The sequence below is a fragment of the Lactuca saligna genome, chromosome 6 (genome assembly GCF_052625555.1).
Source record: "Lactuca saligna cultivar CGN05327 chromosome 6, ASM5262555v1, whole genome shotgun sequence".
NCBI lineage: Eukaryota > Viridiplantae > Streptophyta > Magnoliopsida > Asterales > Asteraceae > Lactuca > Lactuca saligna.
The window spans coordinates 181,322,142-181,347,242 of NC_136422.1; the positions used below are offsets into that span (position 1 = coordinate 181,322,142).

Below are 25,101 nucleotides of genomic sequence, written 5' to 3' on the forward strand. Positions count from 1 at the left end.
ACCATAAAACATTATAAATATTAATTTATAAATTCTATTCAACTTGACTATCACTTTTACCAACTTGAATTCTAGTAATGGTTACTAACATATGGTTTTTGATAAATAAAAAATAATCAAAATATAATGATCAACTAAATAATAATACTAAATAAATATAAATTAAAAAATATTTAAAATTTTTTAAACAAGTTGGCAAGTTGTAAATGAATTACGAATTTTAATCCTAACCCAACGAATTTAATTAAATATGTTAGACGAGTTGATCCATTTAATTAAATGAATTCAAAATCTCAACTCAATATCCTATTTATCGAGTTGGATTGATGTGGTTGTAGTTGAGATTGGCACCCCTAGTTCTTTTATTCTTTAAGTTTTTTATAAACATAAAATAATTGGGAACATTTTTTTAATGGAGCCATTCAAAAAGTTTACTTCTTTTTTCTTTGTAGAAATAAACTGGTAACACAGTCCGTATTTAAAAATACAAAGTGAAAGTAGAATTTGTTCCAAAATGTAAATAATAATATATTGGAAAGATATCTAACTTTTCAAAATGCTATGCATAATTTATGCGTTGTTGATACTACAAAACATGTTTGTTGTTTTAAATTTACCAACATCCAAAAAGTTTTTTAGGTGGCCCTATGCTCTAGACACAAACCAATTCTGTTAATGAAGGTTTATAATTATTATCTTTTATCATGTATGTATTTGGCTCTTATGTATGGCCCAATCAGTATATATATATATATATATATATATATATATATATATATATATATATATATATATATATATATATATATATATATATATATATATATATATATATATATATATATATATATATATATATATATATATATATATATATATATATATATATATATATATATATATATATATATATATAAAGTTTTGAAAATTTTTAACAGTAAATGACATATTTTTGGTCACTTTTGGTCCTACAATATTTACAACATTGACCTTTCACTTTTATGTTTTTGTTTATAAACAACCTTTTAACTTTGGTTTGAATTTTTTATAATCCTCGCATTTTATTACATATTATTAGTATTCTTACTTAATCCTTCACCTTTATGCTTTTGTTCACAAACAACCCTTTCACTTTGGTTTGAAAAATGATCCCTCAAACTATATTTTCGTCATTTTAACATTGCTTCAGTTTTGTCTTTTTTGGTACCTGTGGTTTACCAGATTTAACACATTGAGGACAACGATGGAAATCAAAATTACTCTTTTACTCCTAATCCGATTTTTTTATTAATTTATACTTTTCTTTTTCGTTTTAAATTAATGTTTTGTTTATTAAAAAATACCCGCCTAATACCATAAAGCCACTCACTATCTGTCATCACCACCACCACCACTACCACCGCCAAAATTACATAAATGGTCTATATAGTTTACCCGTGGTTACAAATTCAGTCCCTACTACCTGAAAAGAACAACTTACCCTCACATTAACGGACAAAAAATAGCGGTCTATATTTTCCAGATTAGTTTTCTGGGCGCTGCTATACATGGCAATAAAGTTCAATTTGTGACACCATTTCTTTATTTTTCTCATTTATTGTAAGAAATAACTATTTAGATTTCTTTACTTATGTAATTAGATGACATTGTTTATCTTTCTTTACTGAATTATCTCAATTCAATTCAACATGCTACTTTACTTTACAAAGCAATACCTTTCGACCCCAGCAAAGCCGATGAATCCTTTCTAGTTTATATTATATTTTTAATATATATTTCTAAAGATTTATGTAGAAAAGGCTTTTTGGAATTTTTTTTAATAAAGTTCTAAATTTTTTTTTTGTTTTTTTTTCTGAATAGAAAAGTTATATTATTTTAGAAAATATAATCAGTTATTTCCTGTTAAAATAATTTTTTTTTATTAATTTGAACGAAATGTTAAATAATTAGGACTTCTTTGTTACAATTTTTTTTAAACTTTATTAAAATCTTTTTCAAGATAATGAAACTTTTCTGCATAAAATACTATTTCCATTTAATGAGAAATGATCATTATGTAAAACATTCTCCATGCTCTAGACATAAACCAATTTTGTTAGCGTACGCGTAACAAAAAGATGCAAATTAGTGATGAAAACATATGGTCACTAACAATAAAAGGAGTCGTCACTAATGATTTAGTGACCAAACTTTTGGTCGTCATTTTCCGTTATGGTAGGTCCATCCCAAAAACTGATTAGTGACCAAAATATAAAAATGGGCACTAAATGGTGACTAAGTTTATTGGTCACTATCTGTGACGACCCGTTTTATCACTAAATATCGTCACTAATCAATGAAATATGTCACTGTTTTATCTAATTAGTGACTATAAAATATCGTCACTATCTTATCCGATTAGTGATCATAGAAAGTTTTGACTAATTTATCCAATTAGTAACCATAAAACGTCAGTTATTAATTTACTCAATTAGTTACCAAAAAATTATGATTTTTGTTGCTGTTTCTTGCATTTTAACCCATTAACAAAAATAAATCACCCCCATTAATAGAGAGTGAAAATTACCACTCTATTTTAGCATTTCTCATCAACTCTTTACACTACCAACCTTTTTGTATATACAAAAAAAGTATTTTCGAAAGGAGTTTTTTACCAAAACTCATGCTTTTATACCGACATGAACCTCTTGTACCAACGAACCCAAAAGAAACATAAACTTAAATCTATGGAAGAATTCATCATTAGGCATCTCATTATTTTTCTCAACGTGATCGAGTATCATCTATCAACCCGGATCATTACTAATCTTTCTTCAAAATTTTCTTGGAGGAAATTATTGGTTAGATTAATGTCTTGTTGTTCCTGTATAACAAACATCTTCATCGTCTTGGTTTGTATGAACACGTGCATGGCTCAAAACTTTTCTGCAATCTTTATTTTCGGTGATTCACTTGTAGATGTGGGTAACAATAACTACATCACAACATTTGCTAAGGCGAATTATGAGCCCGTCGGGATTGATTTTGGGAAGCCAACAGGAAGATTCACGAATGGAAGAACTGTTTGTGACATATTAGGTAACTCAATCTTTTCCATATAGTTAAAAGCTATTGACTTTGGAATTTATTTAGTTTCATTCTTATTACGTTTTGTTAATTACCTCAGGTCAATCATTGGGTTTCAAACATTTTCCTCCACCATACCTAGCTCCTACCACTTGTGGTTCTGTAGTTCTTGATGGCGTAAATTATGCTTCTGGTGCTGGTGGAATACTAGATGAATCTGGAGCAAACTACGTAAGTCCTATAACACTGTATACTATACAGTGGCTTTTTCTTATAATTACATGAATTTTAGAGGGTTTATGATGTAGATGAACCTGTAGACAAATGGGCAAAATATGATCATTCTCTGAAATTTGAAAAAGTAATAAGGTGGTGTTTTATTAGAAAAACCATGTGAATTATCACTAATTTTGCACATGTGTGTGAAATTTCTTTAATTTGCAATATTAAACGCTAGTTTAACATTCATCTAGTAAATGAGTTAATTTAAAAACATTAAATATAAAAGTTAAAATATTTGAAACTTTAACTTTATAAGATTATAAGAAAAATAATGAATTATTAAAATTGAAATGTTTTTTTTTTATATATTTTAAATTTAAACAAATAATTTAAATAAATAAACAAACAAAATTAATGAGTTTTAATTTGAGAATTTTGAAATTAAAAGATAAGTGTATTAATGAATTTGATATCTATTTATTAGTATATTTATTGTAATTATTAAATTGTAGTATTATGTGGAATTTATTAAAATAATAAAATCCATAAAATAAAATGTGCAAAAAAATTAAATCAAAATAATCTAAAAATGATATTTAACAAATTGAATGAAAATATGAAATATAACAAATAAAAAAAAACAATTTATTAAAATAGATTCTAACTAAGAGCATACATAATACAATAAACAATAGTAGCTTACGTCCGATTTTTCCAAAAGATTTTTGAAACCAATAAACTATTAAAAATTGAAAAATGAGTTTTTATTTATTTATTACTTTTTTAAACAAAGATTTTTGAAGAAGCTTATAATTTTACAAGTTATTGTCACAATCTTTTCAATGGTTAAAGTGAGTTTATAGATTTTCATCGGTTATAAACGAATAATTTATCCAAACAATAAGCAAAAAGAAAAAAAAAAACTCTCTTATTATGAAAATAATGATCTTTATTTATTTATTAAAAATACCAAAATAAAAAAATTTATTTATTATAGATGCTTTAATTTATGCATTATAATAAAAGGAGAATTTTGTATATATTTTTGATAAATATCATAATATCATATTTTGTCCGACCTAATTTCTAAATAAAATATTTATCCTTTTAACTTTCAAAATAGAAAAAACATCATAAATGGTTCCTTTGGTTTCCTCAAATCTAAAGTTTAGTCCCCATGGTTTAAAAACGGCATACATAGTCCATGTGCTTTCAAAACTTTTGACGATTGGTCCTTATCGTTAACTCCGTTAAGTTTTATTTGTTAACTAAAGGGCATTTTCGTCATAAATGGATAGATAGTCACTGTGCTTTCAAAACTTTTGACGATTGGTCTTTATCGTTAACTCCGTTAAGTTTTGTTTGTTAACTAAAGGACATTTTCGTCATTTCACTACCACATGGACCATTTATGATGAAAATGCCCTTTAGTTAACAAACAAAACTTAACGGAGTTAATGATAAGGACCAATCGTCAAAAGTTTTGAAAACACATGGACTATCTATGATATTTTTAAACCATGAGGATTAAACTTCAGATTTGAGGAAACCACAGGAACGATGTTTTTTCTTCAAAATATTATATTTAAGCTAACAATTATTTTTTAGTTGTTTTTTTAATCATTTTATACTCAACTTTTATATTTCAAAATTATTATAAGTACAAAACATATAGGTTGACCAAATGCCCCTAAATATCAAAATCTAATTAAATCCAAACATTTGATCATATAAACAACGCATGTATTTTTCCCATAGCCTCCAACGTCCCCATTTGTACATAGAATATAAAAATACATAATTTTCTATAATTTTCTGATTTCATTATTCGGGTTCCATACCACTTGACACGAAAGTTGAATTAGCTACAATGATTTCTTTATTATTTTATTTTTTCAATATCCATTTTTTTTTCAAAATTATGTTTTTTGTCAAGTATTATTTCTACGATTTTTTAATTGATTCATCTTGAAAAAAAAAAGGTTAAGGAGTTAGATTTATTCTCAATTCCTCTTTCTAGTGGTTTGTAAATCATTTGGGTAAATATGATATTTAAATTTTTTATAAACCATATACATGTTATTTTAAACATAGATCTATAAGATTGTATAATAGCCACTTGATTAAACTAAGTATTTAATAAGATTATAAAAATGTTTATAACTTTTTTTTGGGTAAGTATGATATTTTAAAATTTTAAAAAATATATAATATTTAAAATTAAATTGAGATAAATACGATATTTTAACATTTAGTAGTTTTTTTTATTATAATAATAATATAAAATTATCTAATTACTTGGTTTAATCAACTCACATGTGCACGCTGGCTAGCTAAGTACAATCTAAATTGTTAAAAGTGTGACAATACATATGACATTCTGGAAAAAAACATTGATCAATTTTTTCTAATTTATATTACTTATAAAATATGTTAGATTGTGAAAAACAATAGTTATTTTATTTATTTATTTATTTATTAAATAAGTTACAGGTAAAACTCCACAATTGAACGATTGGTCTTTATCGTTAACTCCGTTAAGTTTTGTTTGTTAACTAAAGGACATTTTCGTCATTTCACTACCACATGGACCATTTATGATGAAAATACCCTTTAGTTAACAAACAAAACTTAACGGAGTTAATGATAAGGACCAATCGTCAAAAGTTTTGAAAACACATGGACTATCTATGATATTTTTAAACTATGAGGATTAAACTTCAGATTTGAGGAAACCACAGGGATGATGTTTTTTCTTCAAAATATTATATTTAAGCTAATAATTATTTTTTAGTTGTTTTTTTAATCATTTTATACTCAACTTTTATATTTCAAAATTATTATAAGTACAAAACATATAGGTTGACCAAATGCCCCTAAATATCAAAATCTAATTAAATCCAAACATTTGATCATATAAACAATGCATGTATTTTTCCCATAGCCTCCAACGTCCCCATTTGTACATAGAATATAAAAATACATAATTTTCTATAATTTTCTGATTTCATTATTCGGGTTCCATACCACTTGACACGAAAGTTGAATTAGCTACAATGATTTCTTTATTATTTTATTTTTTCAATATCCATTTTTTTTTCAAAATTATGTTTTTTGTCAAGTATTATTTATTCATCTTGAAAAAAAAAGGTTAAGGAGTTAGATTTATTCTCAATTCCTCTTTCTAGTGGTTTGTAAATCATTTGGGTAAATATGATATTTAAATTTTTTATAAACCATATACATGTTATTTTAAACATAGATCTATAAGATTGTATAATAGCCACTTGATTAAACTAAGTATTTAATAAGATTATAAAAATGTTTATAACTTTTTTTTGGGTAAGTATGATATTTTAAAATTTTAAAAAATATATAATATTTAAAATTAAATTGAGATAAATACGATATTTTAACATTTAGTAGTTTTTTTTATTATAATAATAATATAAAATTATCTAATTACTTGGTTTAATCAACTCACATGTGCACGCTGGCTAGCTAAGTACAATCTAAATTGTTAAAAGTGTGACAATACATATGACATTCTGGAAAAAAACATTGATCAATTTTTTTTTCTAATTTATATTACTTATAAAATATGTTAGATTGTGAAAAACAATAGTTATTTTATTTATTTATTTATTTATTAAATAAGTTACAGGTAAAACTCCACAATTGAACGTCTTTATTGATTTAACGACTAAATTATTTTTTTATTTTTAATAAAATTTTAAGTTAATTTCATCATTCTTGAAACACTTAAAAAAAATAATAGTAACATATTACTTAGTTAATATAAACATTTATTACATATCTCTACATGATACCCCAAATAAATAATATTGAATATACTAATTTGTTTTGGATAGTTATGTACATTATTATTACAATTATTATACTAAATCCTCTTTAATAATTTTTTTTTTGTCACTCGTTACACTCTCATTCAATTTTTCAAATATCATTTTATGGTTATTTTGAATTATTTTTTTTCCACATGTTATTTTATGAAATTTTATATTTTATTAAATTTCATTTTATTAAATTTTCATTTTAATGTAATAATTGTAATAAATGTAGTAATAAACTAATATTAATTTCATTAATGAACTTACCTTTTAATTTCAAAATTCTTAAAATTAAAGGTCATTAGTTTTATTTATTTATTTAAATTATTTTTTTAAATTTAAAAGATATATAAAAAAATTTCCATTATATTTCATTATTTTTCATATTTTTTTAAAATTCAAAGTTTTCAAATTCTTTGATATATTTTTTTAATTTAACCTATATAATACATGAGTTTCACAACTAGTAAATAAATAAACAAAACATGGTCTCATGGAATTAAAGTAATTTAGGGTTATACTAGATTTATGGTTAAAAAGAAACTAACTAAATAGTTATTTATTTTAAATAAATTAAACATAATAAATAAAAGCGATTTTGAAGGTTTTAACAAGACGATTGCAATTATTTTTTTTTTCCTATAAATGACTTTTATTTTTTTAATATTAAATGTTTAACAAGTTATCAAGTCATTATAATGTTTGTCTTTTTAACAGAGAAATTGAGTAAATTAACCATTATAAATAAGGTTTTCAAAGAAATTAACTATATTTTTTCAGTTTTTGAAAACAATCATTTTGTCTAGAATGCTTAATTTCCAAGTACTATTTATATTCTGAAGTTTTTTTTTTTGGATTCCAAATACTATATTTCAAATGTTTAATGTTACTGACTTTTAATAAAATATATAATTTCATTTACTAACAACGTATACAGTTCACTTTAATATGTTTTTTTTTTTTTTTTTTTTTTTTTTTTTTTTTTTTTTTTTTAATTTCTTGTAAAATTTAAGTAACAAAACGATTTTTTTGTCGAAATTCCAAACTTTTTCTTGAAATTCTGGAGTTTTTACTTTTTTCGAAATCCGAAATTTTAGTCCGATATCTGGAATGTTGGTCAAGAATCTGGAATTACATTTCGGAATTAGTGAAAAAAATATTTTTTCTTGGTCCGAAATATCCCATTCTGGACAAAGTGATTATTATTGCAATATATATATATATATATATATATATATATATATATATATATATATATATATATATATATATATATATGTTATTTTTTTCAAATATACATTAAAAAATGGTTAGATTACTTAATAAATGGTCATCTTTGGTCCTTGGCAGTATAGTAATAGACAGTCCAAACCGGTGAAAAAGTAAGACGTGCAAGAGTTTTACAAAAGATAATTGTCAAGTAAAAAAAAATCAATTGGTTAGTCTAAAATTATGATGTTTGGTTATTTAACTATTTAAACACTTGAATATGTTAAATTTTTATAGTTATTTACTTATTTTTACAGGATATATGTAATATTTAATACTTTTTAAAAATAAATTCTATTACATTAATAAAGGGTCATCACCTATACAAGTTAGTCATTTGACCTTTATCGACCATCCGACTACCGTGTAACGACTTTTACAACTTTGATATGAACATAAATGAAAATAGATTTACATAATGTATATAAAGAAAATAAATGAACACTAACATCAAAATCAATAATCTTAAAGAAAAATAAATGAACACCAACATCAAAATCAATTTAGATCTACTTAATCAATTTAGATCTACTTAGCGGTTGCTACTTTTGATATTTTATCAAATCTAGAAAGTACAGCTTAAACAATTCTATAAGCTCTAGTTGCACTTTCACCGGTTGTATAATATTAATATAAAAGAATGAGCATAGACGGCCACATAAAAAAAAGACACATGATTAAATAAACGGGAATGTAAATTAACAAGAGAAACCGATATAGTTGTTCCTTTGTTTAACTAAAAAAAATCTTATTTATGTTTTTTCACTTATTAAATAAATGAATATAAATGAACTTCTAGCCGAAAAATTTCATGAATTATTTACTAAACGTACGGTTAGAATGAATATCCAATGTAACAATGAAAAAAAATTCAAGTTTTTTATCGATTGAGATGAAGTTTCATTGATGCTTTTCTTTTTTACGTAATAAAGCTAGCATCACTTTTATTTTCTTTTACAGATTGGTAGAATTGCTATGGATGCGCAACTCAAAAATTTTGCAAAGACGAGACTCGACATAATCTCAATCTTAGGCGCTCCTGAAGCACTTAATTTCTTCGCTACTGCTCTCTTCACAGTAACAATGGGCTCCAACGATTTTATCAATAACTATTTCATTCTACCAGGTCGTTCACAGCCGGTGCCTCCGAAAACTTTCATTCAATCGATGATTTCAGCATTTAGAAGACAACTTACGGTAACTTACTCCATCCAACTACACATATTTTTCTATCTGTAACAAATAAATGGTTTTATATATTTGACCTAAACAATGTTGAAAATTTGACCTAAAAAGATCGTATTTCAAACAAGTCTAGTAAAACTTTAAAATAAGTGGGTATCTTATATAAGGAAACCAAATATATAAAAAAAAAACTTTGGTGGTGAAAAGTTATAGTTGTTTGTAGATATGATTTTTAAAATAAAAGAGGTTGAAATGAAGATTTGAGGATGAAAGTTGAAAATTTATCCACCCAAGCAATCTTATTGTGTTATATTACATTGTGTTTATGGATATGAATGGATGATATATGAGAGAAATAGAGATATTTGGGATTTGTTTAGTTTTTTGGAAACTTGTACAAGACCGGGTGATCATAGGATGACTCAGATGGGGCCAAAGTGTTTAACTGACCAATGGAGACCAAGGGAGCTGGGACCCTATAGAGCTCCGAAGGCGAAAGGCACAACCAAAGGAGATGGGGAGAGAGATGAGAAGTGAGAGAGGGGAGAATGGGGAAATAGGAAGAACATCTTTAGGGTTTAGGATGTTATAGTAGGAAGGAGGAAGAAAGCGATTAAAGTTATTCAAGGGGAAGTAATCTTTATCAAAAACCATGTCGTGGGACAATCACTTTGTGAGTCATTAGATCAAGGCATATATAGTCGTGGTGGTTCGAACTTGTTCCAAGATAGACACATGCAGATGATCTTGGAGAAAGTTTGTGCCAGGTAGTAGATGAGGTGTTAGGGTAGAAACCCAAACACCTATTAATAAAGTATAAGGGAAAGAAGACAAAAAGGATCTCAAATGGAGGTTTTGAGAGCTAAGGGTGAGGTAAGTAATAGATTTAGAGTATGGACATGCACAAAGTATAAGGGAAAGAAGACAAAAAGGATCTCAAATGGAGGTTTTGAGAGCTAAGGGTGAGGTAAGTAATAGATTTAGAGTATAGACATGCACAAGTAACGCTTGAGTCTAACAATATGGGGGCAACAAGTCTTGAAAGAGAAAGGCATATGGATAAGAAAACCAAATTTTAATACCATTAGATGGTGTGCATTAAAAGTTCAACCTTTCCATTTTGATGCAAAGTATATGGACAAGAAAACCAAATTTTAATACCATTAGATTTGAGAAATGGTTGTTGATTATTAAACTCACGTCAATTTTTGTATTGGAAAGGCTAAATATCGGTTTCAACTGATTTGAGACATAAGCACAAATTTTTTTAAAAACATAAAAAATAATATGTGTTACGTTAGGGAAACACCCATTAGAAATGTGAAAAAGAATTTAAAAATAATATATAATATTTAAATCAGAGTGTATTAATTAAACAAGCACAAAGTTTTTGTAGTCGAAGAAAAAAAATGAAACTTACAATGTTTGCCAAGTTTATATGCATGGCCAGTAGACAATTTATTTAAAGAATTAAAAAATAAAACACGAGATTTTAGAGACGAAAGGATACACATGCCAATGTGTCGAAGACGACTAAGACACTCTTATCATTGACGCATCATTCCATTATTACTGAAGACATCATTGAAAACATATATTCTTTTGCTGTGGAAGGGATTATAATTTATTTTGTAATGTAATTGTTTATACAGTGTCGGTAATAATAATTATAATGTGTCGATAATATAAATGTAATAATTATAAAGTGTCAGTAGGTTACGGTATGATGTAACATAAAGTGTGTTACACACTGTGATTTCCAAAACCTTTATTTAAAACCGAAATCATTTACACATAATCTTTAGAACCATAACGTTATCAGAGTATCCTAAAACCATAAGTTCCAAAACACGAGGATGTGTATGGTCACGCCTTCACCATGCCATGATCCATTCAAGTACCTGAAACCATAAACCAAAATTGTAAGCACGAAGTTTAGTGAGTTCCCCCAAAATACTGATAGATAACAAATAGCACATATACAAATAACAACATGTAATGGGTCCACAACTTTACAGACTAGATTACCCCCGAGCCCACAGTATGAGTATGGCTTGCCTTACAGGCCCACAACTCACATTTGGCTTGCTCTCAAGCCCACAACATAAGTGTGGCTTGCTCTCAAGCCCACAACGTATGACTGGCTTACTCTTTGAGTCCTAAGACTGGAATCTAAATGATCAGCCCTCAGTATGAGTCTAGCATGCTCCCCTGACCCTCAGCTCGCATCTGGAATGCTTAGAAGTCCTTAGTACGAGTCTGACATGCTCTCCATATCCCTTAGCTCATATATGTCATGCTCTAGGGTTTGTTAGGCACAGAGTAGTACAAACTCAACCCTACCCACACAACATGTCGACATGAAACAGATAAGCAGACATATAATGTACCGATACAAACACTATCGGGTTTGTTGACTGGCAACACAAAGCAGCACAGTCTCAACCCAACCACATTACATCAACACATGCTATTGGAAACATATAGTCAGAACAGATAACATGCAGATCTAACAGATCACGAAGCATAACATCATCATATCTAACAGGATACCGATCTAATAAATCATAACGACATAACAACATCCTATCTACCAGGATACAGATCTAACAGATCATAATAACATAACAACATCCTATAACTAGGATAAAAATCCAAGGGCCAACATTGGTGCCTTTGACCCCTAAGTATAGTGAGGAAAACTTACCTCGCACTGCCGAACACACAGACGATCCCTGGCTGCTGACTGCCAGATCCCGAACCACCAACATCAAGATAATGCCCCAACAAAGCTGATTCCATGAATAATCTCTGACTACAGATCCGCTATCACACATACGCTAACACATTCCAAAATAACAATCCATCAATATTTTAGTCGTTGACTCACACAATGAGTCCGAATTAGGGTAAAAGACCTTTTTACACTTCAAGCCTGGCACAAAGATAAGGCCCAAACTAGATGACAAAAGGCCCAACATCAAAATAAACTCCTTAAATTAGCCTACGACACAACCATCCAAATAGACCATTAGGGCCTAAGTATGAAGGCCCAACAGATGACCCAATACCCGAAGCCCAACAGAAGGTGTATGCAGGGCGTACCCCTTCGGTACGCTGGACGTACCTCGCAATGCATTGACCAATTACCGGGGGGGGGGGGTGACTCCGAACGCGGGGTATACCCTCGCAGGTCTTAAAATTCCATTAAGTGCTTAATGGATCAAGCACCTAAGCTAAAAGTTCAGATCCTCTACTACATTGTGCTCTAGAACCATAAAGTCTCAAACTTTAAGACTTTGGTCGACCAAAAAGGGCTTAATGCATGGTCTTAATCCATTAAGACCCTTCTACCAAATGCATGATGTACTTCTGGACATCGAGACCTTATTTTTATGACTAAGGACCCTTCCTAGGTTCTAGGAGGACAGTTCAAAACATCCAAAACATGTCATGCACACGATGGAACATTTGGGAACAAGAAGAAACATAAAAAGACCCAAACATGAGATCTAACAAATAAACCAAAAAGGTATGACCTTTATACCTTAAAAATGATGGAGAAGAGTGCCAAAATTCTAGATCCAATCATTGCTTTAAGCTTCCAAGCTCCTTGATGCACTTCTCTTTCCTTAAATTCACCAAGAATGCACTTTAAGGCTCATAATAACACTCTAGAGGGTTAGGGTCTTGCAAGAACGAATCTAAGACTTTAGAGGTTGAAAAGGTGGGGATAAATGACCATAAGAATGCTTAAATACCCCATAAACCCTAAAATTTTGGGTTCCCACCGAACATGCGTACGCCCACCATACATGTGTGTACGCCTAGCATACTAAGGTATGCCCTAGTACGCTTAGCGTACTCATTTGTACGCTCATCGTACCCCTTCCACACCTAAAATACAAACTTGCCACTAAGGCTTCCCATGGACACCTCCTTCTAAACCAAGGAATAAAAGACATAATTAACAACTAAGGGATGGATTTGAAAATACATGAAAATTGGGGTGTTACAACTCTCCCCCACTTAAATTCAATTTCATCCTCGAAATCATCCCTGACCATCCCTGGCATGCCTGACATCCTGAGGGATACAATCACAACCTTGAACATACCATGAACTTCCCTAGGCGATCGATATCAGAAGAGAAATTTCCAATCCTAAGAAAACAATCCTATAATTCCATGCAGCAAATCAACCCTACTGCACCTGAAAATCTGCCATCTGAAATCTCAAATTTGGTTTGACTCCCCGACAGACTGCCCATGTTAACCATTGCTAATTCCGTGATACTCATTCATCAAACTATCTATTCAACTCCTGAAGAAAACAAATTCGCAGACACAACGAGATAAAATATACTAATTTCCTTAACTGACGAACTGATACCCGACTGATATAATCCCCAAAACCCCATGACCTTCAGACATTGCACAGAGACACTCACGATTCCCAACGAGAGTTTCCACCAAAGCCCACATGGAAATGGCCACTCATAATACCTTTGCGCAAAACCTCCCCTAAAACTAATGACTATCCATCTGAATTTACCCCCAGTCCCTAACTGGGCACTACTTGAAACATGAAAAATGATCCTCGAAACACACCGACCGCGAACTTTTTAATAAAATCAACCATATGATGGACAAAAACCTCAACAAACCTTGACTCTTTGCCATGCCATTGCAACCACTTCTTCGATGAGCAACGACATTCAAACCAGAAATTCCCGTGATACATCTAACCCCTACCGGCTCAGGTGTACCCCACCTGAGCATTTACTTGAGACAATTACAAAGAGCTTTATGAATTACAACTGCATAAGCATTTTCCCATCTTGAAAACCAGAAATCCTAACAACAACTTGCGAACCATTGGAATTACTGAAAACTGAACGAACATAGAATATACTGAAAAGGAGGGTAGCTGACACATTCCTCAACCTTTAACTGTCACCACTTAAATCCTTCGAATAATTCCCGCTAAATAACAAACTCAACGACTAATGTTCTAGGACACCTTGACACCTAAACCAGAGAAACCACAACCCACCAAGAGCTGAACATACCCACTTCTGAAAAGGGTTCACCGATCAACATTTGTCCAACAAATATGAAAGGAGCAAACCACACAACGAACTGACAAAACCCTCAATAACTGGAACTCATAGTGAGATCCGAATTCTCCCTAACTTAGAATTCGAACCATCGCCCACTGGTGGTGAAACCAAAATATAACCCAAGCAGCCCATCCAGATACAACCATACTTGACCATTTATTGAATAACATAAGCAGAATAGAACTTAAAAGAATGGATCCAACGAACCCTAAGAGAATCTTAATTCCAACTGCAATCCCCTGTATTTCCAATAATAGCCTCTTACAAGGCATATGCAACTACCTATTTTTGATCCATGCATACACCCCTGTATGCAACCCACACAAAAATCTGACACCTGGCCTTCCCATCCCCAAAGGATTCAACCCTTGCTTACGTTGCTAAAATACTCGTGCCAAATCAGCCACTTGCACACACCAATGCGGGCATGCTGTCGCCAACCACCACAATCAACAGTCCTCAAGCTGAGATTCCAAACTAACTCGGGAGGTCACCAGCCTGCCCACTCCTTCGAACTGAGAAACTGAAAGGAAACAAACCTTGCCAAAGATAACAACATTCCAATCCATCAGTCAGTCATTCTACTTCCAGCTGCAAAACTCATCCAATCATAGTCATCGCTCCCTTCCTGAGTTACGCGACTTGCATCCCGGCCTCAAGCAAAACCCCTGAAGCCTTAAACCAACCTCATAAGGACTGCACCAAACAACTAAAATCGAGAACACCATTGGGGTCACACCAAATCCCAAGACCATCCTCATGTTAGAGCGGCCACAACCGAATGATTGGCAGGATTAGAAACACTGCCGCGAATCATGGTATCCGACCATGCTAACTCCCCTGATCAACCCTTAGAATCCACGAGATTTTTCTCGATACGAGTATGGGTCCTGTGCTTTCAGTAGTATGGGACCTACTTTCCATACATATCCATACTTTCCTTAAGAATTATATCGGGTCCTCTAAGTCCTAGTCACAAAATACTCCTAAAACCTGCTCCTTGGCGAAACAACTACACTAACTACTCTCTAGGTTATTATAGGAATCACCCACACCCCCTCTTCTATCATCTGCTGAAGGACCCCTACCAACTCTAGCTAACCACTTCATGAATACAATTACATGCAACCAGGCTTAAATAATCCTTCGGCTGAAGGACCCAACCCTATAGCGGTTGGACTCAGATGAGAGTTGCGCAATAGGTCTAAGTCCTTCATCCTAAGATTATTTAACCCTCATAACGTGTAATTTAATGTATTTATTTGATGGTTAGCTCTCATCAACATGGGTCCCACAAAGCACAAAGCAAGCAACATTCGAGCAGAGAAGCCGACTAGCACTAAGATGCAATAAAATCAGACATGCCCTCCTATGAAATCCTCTACCTCGGACTCCCAACATCTCACGTGCATGTTTGCCATGCCCTCACTCTCTTAAGAGTGGCTGATCCTTCCTTATGCCGACTAACTGTGAATCACGTCCAATCTAGGGAAACCACTGCTACCTTATCTAATAACGCGATTGGCCGGCTGACCCCACAAGATTCATCCATACCACACTTGCCACACGACTCTCCATTGGTTCCATATGAATATCACATGGATACAACCACATGCCCATAATTTAAACAATCTTAGGCTAAAAGATTCAATCCCACAGTGGTTGGACTCAGACGGGAGCTGCGAAGCAAGACCAAACCCAACAGCCTAAGATCCTTTAAACCATGAAGCATATGACTTAGCGTATCCACTCAATATCCAGTTCACACGCGAAAGAGTCACACAACAGCCAAACAAGGTAACTCTATAGGAACTAAGGCCTCACACAATCACACAATTCTATTAAGCAATTCCTGAAGACCCCTAGCCTATCACTAGCATGCTGTTGTAACATATCACAATATCAAATAATAGTATGGTATCTTGGGGTCTACATACTGGCTCCAGCTAATCGTACACATCGCATCCTCCTTTAGTATTTTGAAAATCATTTGAAAATCATTTTGAAAATCTTTTCATTAGTTTGAGACTAGATTCACATGAGTGTTCCTTCAGTTCACTCAAACCAATGCTCTAATACCAAATTGTGACATCCATAAAATTTCAATAAAATTTAAACTTTTCAAAACAACCCATTTATTAAAGAGGTGATTACAAACTGTGATTTCCAAAAACTTTATTTAAAACCGGAATCATTTACACATAGTTTTTAGAACAATAATGTTATTAGAGTATCCCAGAAACCATAAGTTCCAAAAACTTTATTTAAAACCGGAATCATTTACACGAGGATATGTACGGTCACGCCTTCACCATGCCATGATCCATTGAAATATCTGAAACCATAAACCAAAACTGTAAGCACGAAGCTTAGTGAGTTATCCCAAAATACTGATACATAACAAATAGCACATATACAAATAACAGCATGTAATGGGTCCACAACTTTACAAACTGGATTACCCCCGAGCCTACAATATAAGTCTGGCTTTTCTTACAGGCCTACAACTCATATCTGGCTTGCTCCCAAGCTCATAACATAAGTTAAACTTTCTCTCGAGCCCACAACTTATGACTGTCTTGACCTTTCAGTCCTAATACTAGAATCTAAATGATCAACCCTCCGTGTGAGTCTGGCATGCTCCCCTGGCCCTCAGTTTGGATTTGGAATGCTTAGGAGTCCTTAGTATGAGTCTGACATGCTCTCCCTGGCCCTCAGCTCATATCTGGCATACTCCAGGGTTTGTTGGTTACCACACGAAGCAGTACAACCTCAACCCTACCCAAACAACATGTCAACATGTAACACACACACACACACACACACACACATATATATATATATATATATATATATATTTATATAATATACCAATACAAACACTACTAGGTTTGTTGACTGGTAGCACAAAGCAGCACAGTCTCAACCTAACCACGCTACATCAACACATGCTACTGGAAACATATAGCGAGAACAGAGAACAGGCAGATCTAACAGATCACGAAGCATAGCATCATCGTATCTACTAGGATACCGATCTAACATATCATAACGACATAACAATATCCTATCTACCAAGATACTGATCTAACAGATCATAACAACATCACAAGATCCTATAACTAGGATAACAATCCAAAGGGCTGACCTTGGTGCCTTCAACCCCTAAGTATAGTGAGGAAAACTAACCTTGCATTGCCGAACACACAAACGATCCCCGACTACTGACTACTAGATCCCGAACCGCCAACATCAAGACAACGACCCAACAAAGTTGATTCCATGAATAATCTCTGACTGTAGATCCGCTATCACACATGCACTAACACATTCCAAAATGAAAATCCATCAATATCTAGTCGATGACTCATACAATGAGTCCAATTCAGGGTAAAAGACCTTTTTACCCTTCCTTAATCCTGGCCAAAAGCTAAGGCGTAGACTAGATGACAAAAGGCCCAACATCAAAATAAAGTCCTTAAATCCGATTATGTCTAATTTTCCAAATTGGGCCTAATTCCTTTCATGGCCTTCACCCAAGAAGATCCATCAAGCAAAAGCCTAAACCATAAATTCCTAGAAGGCCCAACACAACCCAGTGAAAACCAAACCCAAATCTTGATCAAAAAGCTCAAAATACTTCAAGGTCCAAACATTGCCTAATTTTCCAAATCGGGCCCAACTCCTTATTAGGCCTTATCCAAAGTCTAGTCCTCTACTTAGCCCAAGACACAACCATCCAGATAGACCATTAGGGCCTAAGTATCAAGGCCTAACAGATGGCCCAATACCCGAAGCCTAAAGTCCGAAGCGCAACAAAAGGCATATGCGAGGTGCACCCCTTCGATACGTTTGGCGTACCTCGCCTTGCATTGACCAATTGTCGGGGTGGGGGGGGGGGGGGGATAGGGGTGACTCCGAACGTAGGGAGTACGCAGCCTTACACGGGGCGTACCCTCATAGGTCTTAAAATTCAATTAACTGCTTAATGGATGAAGTACCTACGCTCAAACTTCCGATCCTCTACTCAAATGTGCTCTAGAACCATAAAGTCTCAAACTTTAAGACTTTGGTCACCCAAAAAGGGCTTAATGCATGGTCTTAATCCATTAAGACCCTTTTACCAAATGCATGATGTACTTCTGGCCATTGGGACCTTATTTTAATGACCAAGGACCCTTCCTAGGGTGTACAAGGATAGTTCAAAACATCCAGAACATGCCATGAACACGATGGAACATTTGGTACCAAGAAGAAGCATAAAAGACCCAAACATGAGATCTAACAAATAAACCACAAAGGTATGACCTTTATACCATAAAATGATAGAGAAGAGGTCCAAACTTCTAGATCCAATCCTTGTTTCAAGCTTTAAAGCTCCTTAATGCACTTCTATTTCCTCAAATTCACCAAGAATGCACTTTAAGGCTCATAATCACACTCTAGAGGGTTAGGGTCTTGCAAGAGCGGATCTAAGACTTTGGAGGCTGAAAAGGTGGGGATACATGACCATAAGAATCTTAAAATACCCCACAAACCCTAAAATTTAGGGTTCCCATCGGACATGAGTACACCCAACATACTAGGGTACGCCCTAGTACGCTTAGTTTACTCATATGTATGTTCAACGTACCCCTTCCACACCCAAAATACAAACTTGCCACTAGGGCTTCCCATGGCCACCTCATCCTAAACCAAGGAACAAAAGACATAATTAACAACCAATGGATGGATTTGAAAATACATGAAAATCGGATGCCACGGTATTATACGAAAACATATTTTTTAAATACATAAAAAAATTATTTTACGTAAAATAAATACGTAAAAAAACATATAAACTAATTGTATTTTTTTTTACAATACGTAAAAGTACATTTTGTTTTATTAAAAAACAAGGTTTTATGTAAAAAAATGGAAATTTATTTTTTTATTTATCTTTTTTGCGATTTTACGTAATATAATTTAGTTTTCGGAATTGTAAATCAAGTTTGGTTGCAGCGTAGTGGCATAAGGCTTAGGCGAGAGGGACTAAGATCCCAAGTTAGAATCTTCCTCCCCTCACTTTCTAGTAGTTATATTATTTTTAAACGTAGTATAAAAATGTCTCTATGGTTTAATAAATGTCACAAATTATGTCTCTTTATACTTGAAAAGACGAAAACATCCTTACGAATTCAGCCCCTAACGGTTGAATACTATCTCCATTAGTAAAAAGGATCATTCATGCAAGTTTTTCAAAACCATAAGGACCATTTGCATATAAAAATTAACATGACTGATTTTATGACTTTTGATAAACAAGGGAGACCATTTTTATAATTTTGTCTCTAAATTATATCGCAGAGCGGAAGATTGTCAGTGGAGACGGAGTGGGGCCTGTAGCTCAGAGGATTAGAGCACGTGGCTATAGGCCTAATAAAAGCTTAAAATACTTAGAAAATATATTATAACATCGTTTCTAGCCTCAAATTCTGATTTCCGGACAGATTACACTACGTCTCTCAAGTTTATTGTACTTGTAGGCTTATCTATTTTGTAATTTTATTTGATAACGTGTAAATTTAACTTTTGGGCAAAAAACCAAAATATTCTTTAAAATAAAAACACCATATCCATGACATCTTGTTCTGGATATACTAGTATTGGTACTTGACAATGTAGTTATACTACTTTGATGCCTATACATACTTCATATAACGAAAAACCGAAATATTCTTTAAAATAAAAACACCATATCCATGACATCTTGTTCTGAATATACTAGTATTGGTACTTGACAATGTAGTTATACTACTTTGATGCCTATACATACTTCATATAACGAACTTCCTTGGATTCCTCTCAAGGACCAATATCTAGTGTCCAATACTACTCATATAGATAATCTAATGTATTTCTACTTTCATCATACCCATTATTACAATCAATCGTTTGCTACGTTATTAATACATAACACCATCTTCATCACACCAATCATATACTTAAAATAATAACGCAAATGGATACAAATCATGTACATCATGTTCTATAAATTCAACATGTGTGATTTTGTGGTTTTTTATTAGCATATCTCATATAAGCTCTTTATCTTTTTATCCACTTAGGTTGGAGTGAGTTGTGGTATAATTGGTTAAAATTGAGATATTATAGAAATGGTTAATTATATAACAGATTCTTTGTTTTTTTAGATTAAATACAACTTGTTTTTTTTTCTTTAACAAAATCCTTATCTTTTTTTTATATACTAGGTATAAGACCCATATATTATGTGGGTTCATTAAAAAAAATTAAGTAAGAAAATTATAAACATTTAAAAAGTTTGAATTTATAAAAAAAATTAGAAAAATATTGAATTATTAAAATTAATCTCGGAGGATACGGCGAAACCACTTTGTGTTTAGTGGTATTTAGGGAAGGATCAGGTCTTTTCGAAAGCGTGTTTTTTTTTTTTCTCTTTTAAATCTAAACAACTAATTTAGATAAATAAACAAACGAAACTAATGAAATTTTAATTTAGAAATTTTAAAATTAGAAGTAAAGTCAATTATTAAAACTGATATCTATTTATTATTACATTTATTGCAATTATTATATTTAAATATTATGTGAAATTGAATAAAATAGAAAAAAAAATCACAAAATACCATATGCAAAATTTTTAATTGAAAATAACTACAAAATGATATTTAATCAAATCAATAAGAGTGTGACATGCGATAAAAAGTTCTTTATTTATTAGGGAAAATTTGGTTTTCCCAACCCCCACTTTTCTTTTCCACAGAGGACCAATCACATTTTTTTGTTGTTGTTTTCAGCTCGTGATTCCTATATTTTTCATGTTGTTATTGTTTACAGTATTTTTCTACCTTCGAAAATTATAATATGAATGAGATTTTTTTTAATAAAGAAAAACGATGTCATGTCTAATTGGCAAAACATATATATCAAAATCTATTTATAAGATGCACAAAGGTTGAAACAAATGAATAATAACGGTTTAAGCTAGCTTTGTATTTTAAATCGCGTGGAGTTTGGAAGTTTTTTTGTGTGCTTGATTCTTAAAACAAACTATGGTGCCAAACCAACTTAGACCGTCTAGCACTCGTATAACATCTAAACATCATGTAAAAAGATTGTGAAATGTATTTTGCCAATAATAATTGAACATGTTAATTATTAGACAAAACCTCATAAATGGTCCATATGGTTTTAAGAAATCTAGGATCTCGTCCCTTAGTTCAGAAAGCCTCATAGATGATCTATGTAGTTTCAAAACATTTAACAAATAGTCTCACGCCCACCTAAAACGACTTTTATACCATTTTTAAATTTATTTTACATTTCTTTTTGACTAATTTTACGGTTACAATATTTTTTTAAATTAAAATATTAAAAACACTTATCCCATCCTATCTTATCCTACCATAACCTACCCATTGCCTGTCCTTTTTGGTTGACATCCCCCATTACCACTACCGCCACTACCAGTTTCCACCACCATCGCCATCATCAACTTCCAACTATGGGACCCCGATTACCACCAACGTGACCATCACATAACGTCGTCCACCACCATCGACTACCCTTCACCAGACCATCAGAAAACACCATCACCATATACCATCACAAAACACCACCACCATTATCCACCACTATCTCCATCATCAACTCCCACTGCTGTCGGACCACCTTTAACATCTTCTAACCACCATCTTCATAAACCACCTAACTCCCATACATCACCACATATCCATCACCATCACACATTTCCAGTTAGCCCACCTTGTAGCTAAAAGGGCACTCCCGTATACTCACCTTCCATTGACATTACCACCCCGCACTCAATCATTCATAGACTAAGCTTAAACACACACACATACACACATACATATATATATATATATATATATATATATATATATATATATATATATGATATTAAACCTAGAAATCAACCATAAAAATCTGCTTCCATGAAGAAAATAGACCTAGATGAAATCAAAGGGTTTAGTTTCACGATTGTGATGATATTAAACCTTGAAATCATCAACAAAAATCTGAATTTTAGTTTGATAATCAAGATCGAATATATGTAATCGAAGGGTGGCCAATATTAGAGATGAAAAAGGCACTGATGACTGTTTCTTCTTCCCAAACGGTGGTGGTTGTTTAAGATTTCGTCTTTTCCCAATTTGTTATCGTATCATTTTTATTGTCCTCCGATCTGAACTTTTATCGCTATAATAGCTACTGTTGCTTCCTTATTCTAGATTCGATAACTAAGTCATCAACAATGTATGGGGAGACCACCATAACAGAGGAAGTCACATGTGATGTTGGAGGAAGAGATGGAAGCAACAAAGGCTATGGAGAAGAGGAACAATGCAACATGGGCGAGGTTGATATTTATTTTCATAAAAAATTAATTATAGAAAAATTTAAAAAGGGTAAATAAGTCATTTCATGTGGGGAATTGACTATTTGTTAAATGTTTGGAAACTACAGGGACTATTTGTTAAAAGTTTTGAAACCACAAGGACCATCAATGAGATTTTTTGAACTTAGAGACTATATCCCGATTTTCTGAAAACCGAACCATTTATAAGGATCTGTCTAACTATCATATGTTTTCCCATAGGAAATTAGACACGTCAAGCTAAGTTAGACCATTCATTTAGATTTATGAAACAAAAAAGCTTAGATGAATGATGTTTTCATTCATATTTAATTTCTCATTTCTAAAGTATATTTATTAATTTATCAAATTGTGTTCTCTAAAATACAAATTCTTCTTGTCATGGAGCTCGTTGATTATAGAGTCTCATCCCAAAAGCAAGGTATTGGGTTCTGTTTATGCTCTATTTATTGTTAGTGTTCCATTACGGTGGTATGTGTGAATCTATTATAGAGTATGATTTACCTATATTCAAAATACATAGTAATTTAACTAGCTACATAAATTATACATGAGTTTGTCTATTAAAAAGGCTAAAAAGACAAGTCATGATTATTTTTTACCTTAGATCCATATATCGTGGTTCATTCTTCCAGAATTATCAAAATTTGAATCCATAGTATTTCAATTTTTTTTATAAAAGTTAATTGAATTGGGAGTCTTTTGTTTATTATGTATAGAAACTTTATGATATGGGTGCTCGAAAGATTCTCGTTACAAATGTTCCTCCAGTTGGATGTTGCCCGTTTGAAAGAGATTTTAACCAACATTCCGGAGAAGTGTGTGTGAAATTTCAAAATCTATTGGTGCAAAAATACAACAACCAGTTGAAACAAATGCTCAAAGAACTTACAAACACACTTAAAGGATCGACATTTGTCTATGCAGATGTATATCATATATTTGATGACATAATGAAAAACTATGGATCATACGGTGAGTAATTTATATGTGAAAGGAAAAAAAGCACCATACAGATATATAAGTAAATTTCATTCCAATTTGATTGATTGTGACATTTTTGGAACAAAATCTTATTTATATAACTTATTTTTTTCTTCTTGTAGATTTTGAAAACGTTGATAGTGCATGTTGTCACATGTCAGGCTTACATAGTGGTTTGGCTCCATGCCTACCACATGCCACTATTTGCCCAGATAGATCAAAGTATCTCTTTTGGGACCAGTATCATGTTACTGAAAGCGCTAATCTTATCGTAGCAAAACGTATATTGGATGGAGATTCTAATGACATTTCACCAATTAACATACATACACTTTCAAAGACTTGAGAAATGAGACAAAATACACATGGTTGTATCATAAAACATTTTAGTCAAGTATACTCTTTTGGACTTGCTTAGTTGGTAGACATGTTTAACATGATTGATATGTAGTATAATGCAAAACTATATAATTAAGTTGTCATTAACTATAAATTAGGAAAATGCTTTCACATGGGGATACTTTCTAGGATCATGTTTAATGAAGCCATGAATTAATCATTTAAGGAACAACTAATCGAGTTTTATTCTGCCTTGATGATGAATCAAATGAAGTATGTCTTCTTATTTTCTTATTAACCTCAATGGAAAAACTTTGGCGTATTGGAATAGTGGGATTATCCACTTTTTTTTATCATTAGTTTTGGAGTGTGGATGCAAACGGGAGCGAATATTTATGGATAGTGTAATACCCGTCCCTGCAACCAGATCCTTCCGCTCCCACCCAACCCCAATGGATACAGGAACCCGATGGATATCTGTTTAGTAAATAAACTTCAAATATAAATATATAGAACATAAAATAATAATCACTATAACTAAAACGTTCAACAATTCATATTTCATTATCGTAAACGAAATAATAATAAGAAGATAAGAAAGATGTTCTCATGTTTGTTAAAGAACTAGAATAAAAACAATAATT

General features: G+C 31.9%; 1 protein-coding gene across 1 annotated transcript; it reads left to right on the forward strand.

The window, feature by feature from the left end:
• Positions 1 to 2,689: 2,689 nt before the first annotated feature.
• On the forward strand, positions 2,690 to 24,678 carry LOC145000594 (GDSL esterase/lipase At4g16230-like). The gene is made up of 5 exons (XM_078959847.1): positions 2,690 to 3,078; positions 3,167 to 3,297; positions 9,369 to 9,605; positions 23,854 to 24,109; positions 24,241 to 24,678. Exons 1-5 carry the CDS (start codon positions 2,727 to 2,729, stop codon positions 24,462 to 24,464), a joined length of 1,200 nt encoding a protein of 399 aa, XP_078815973.1. The 5' UTR covers positions 2,690 to 2,726; the 3' UTR covers positions 24,465 to 24,678.
• Positions 24,679 to 25,101: the final 423 nt, after the last annotated feature.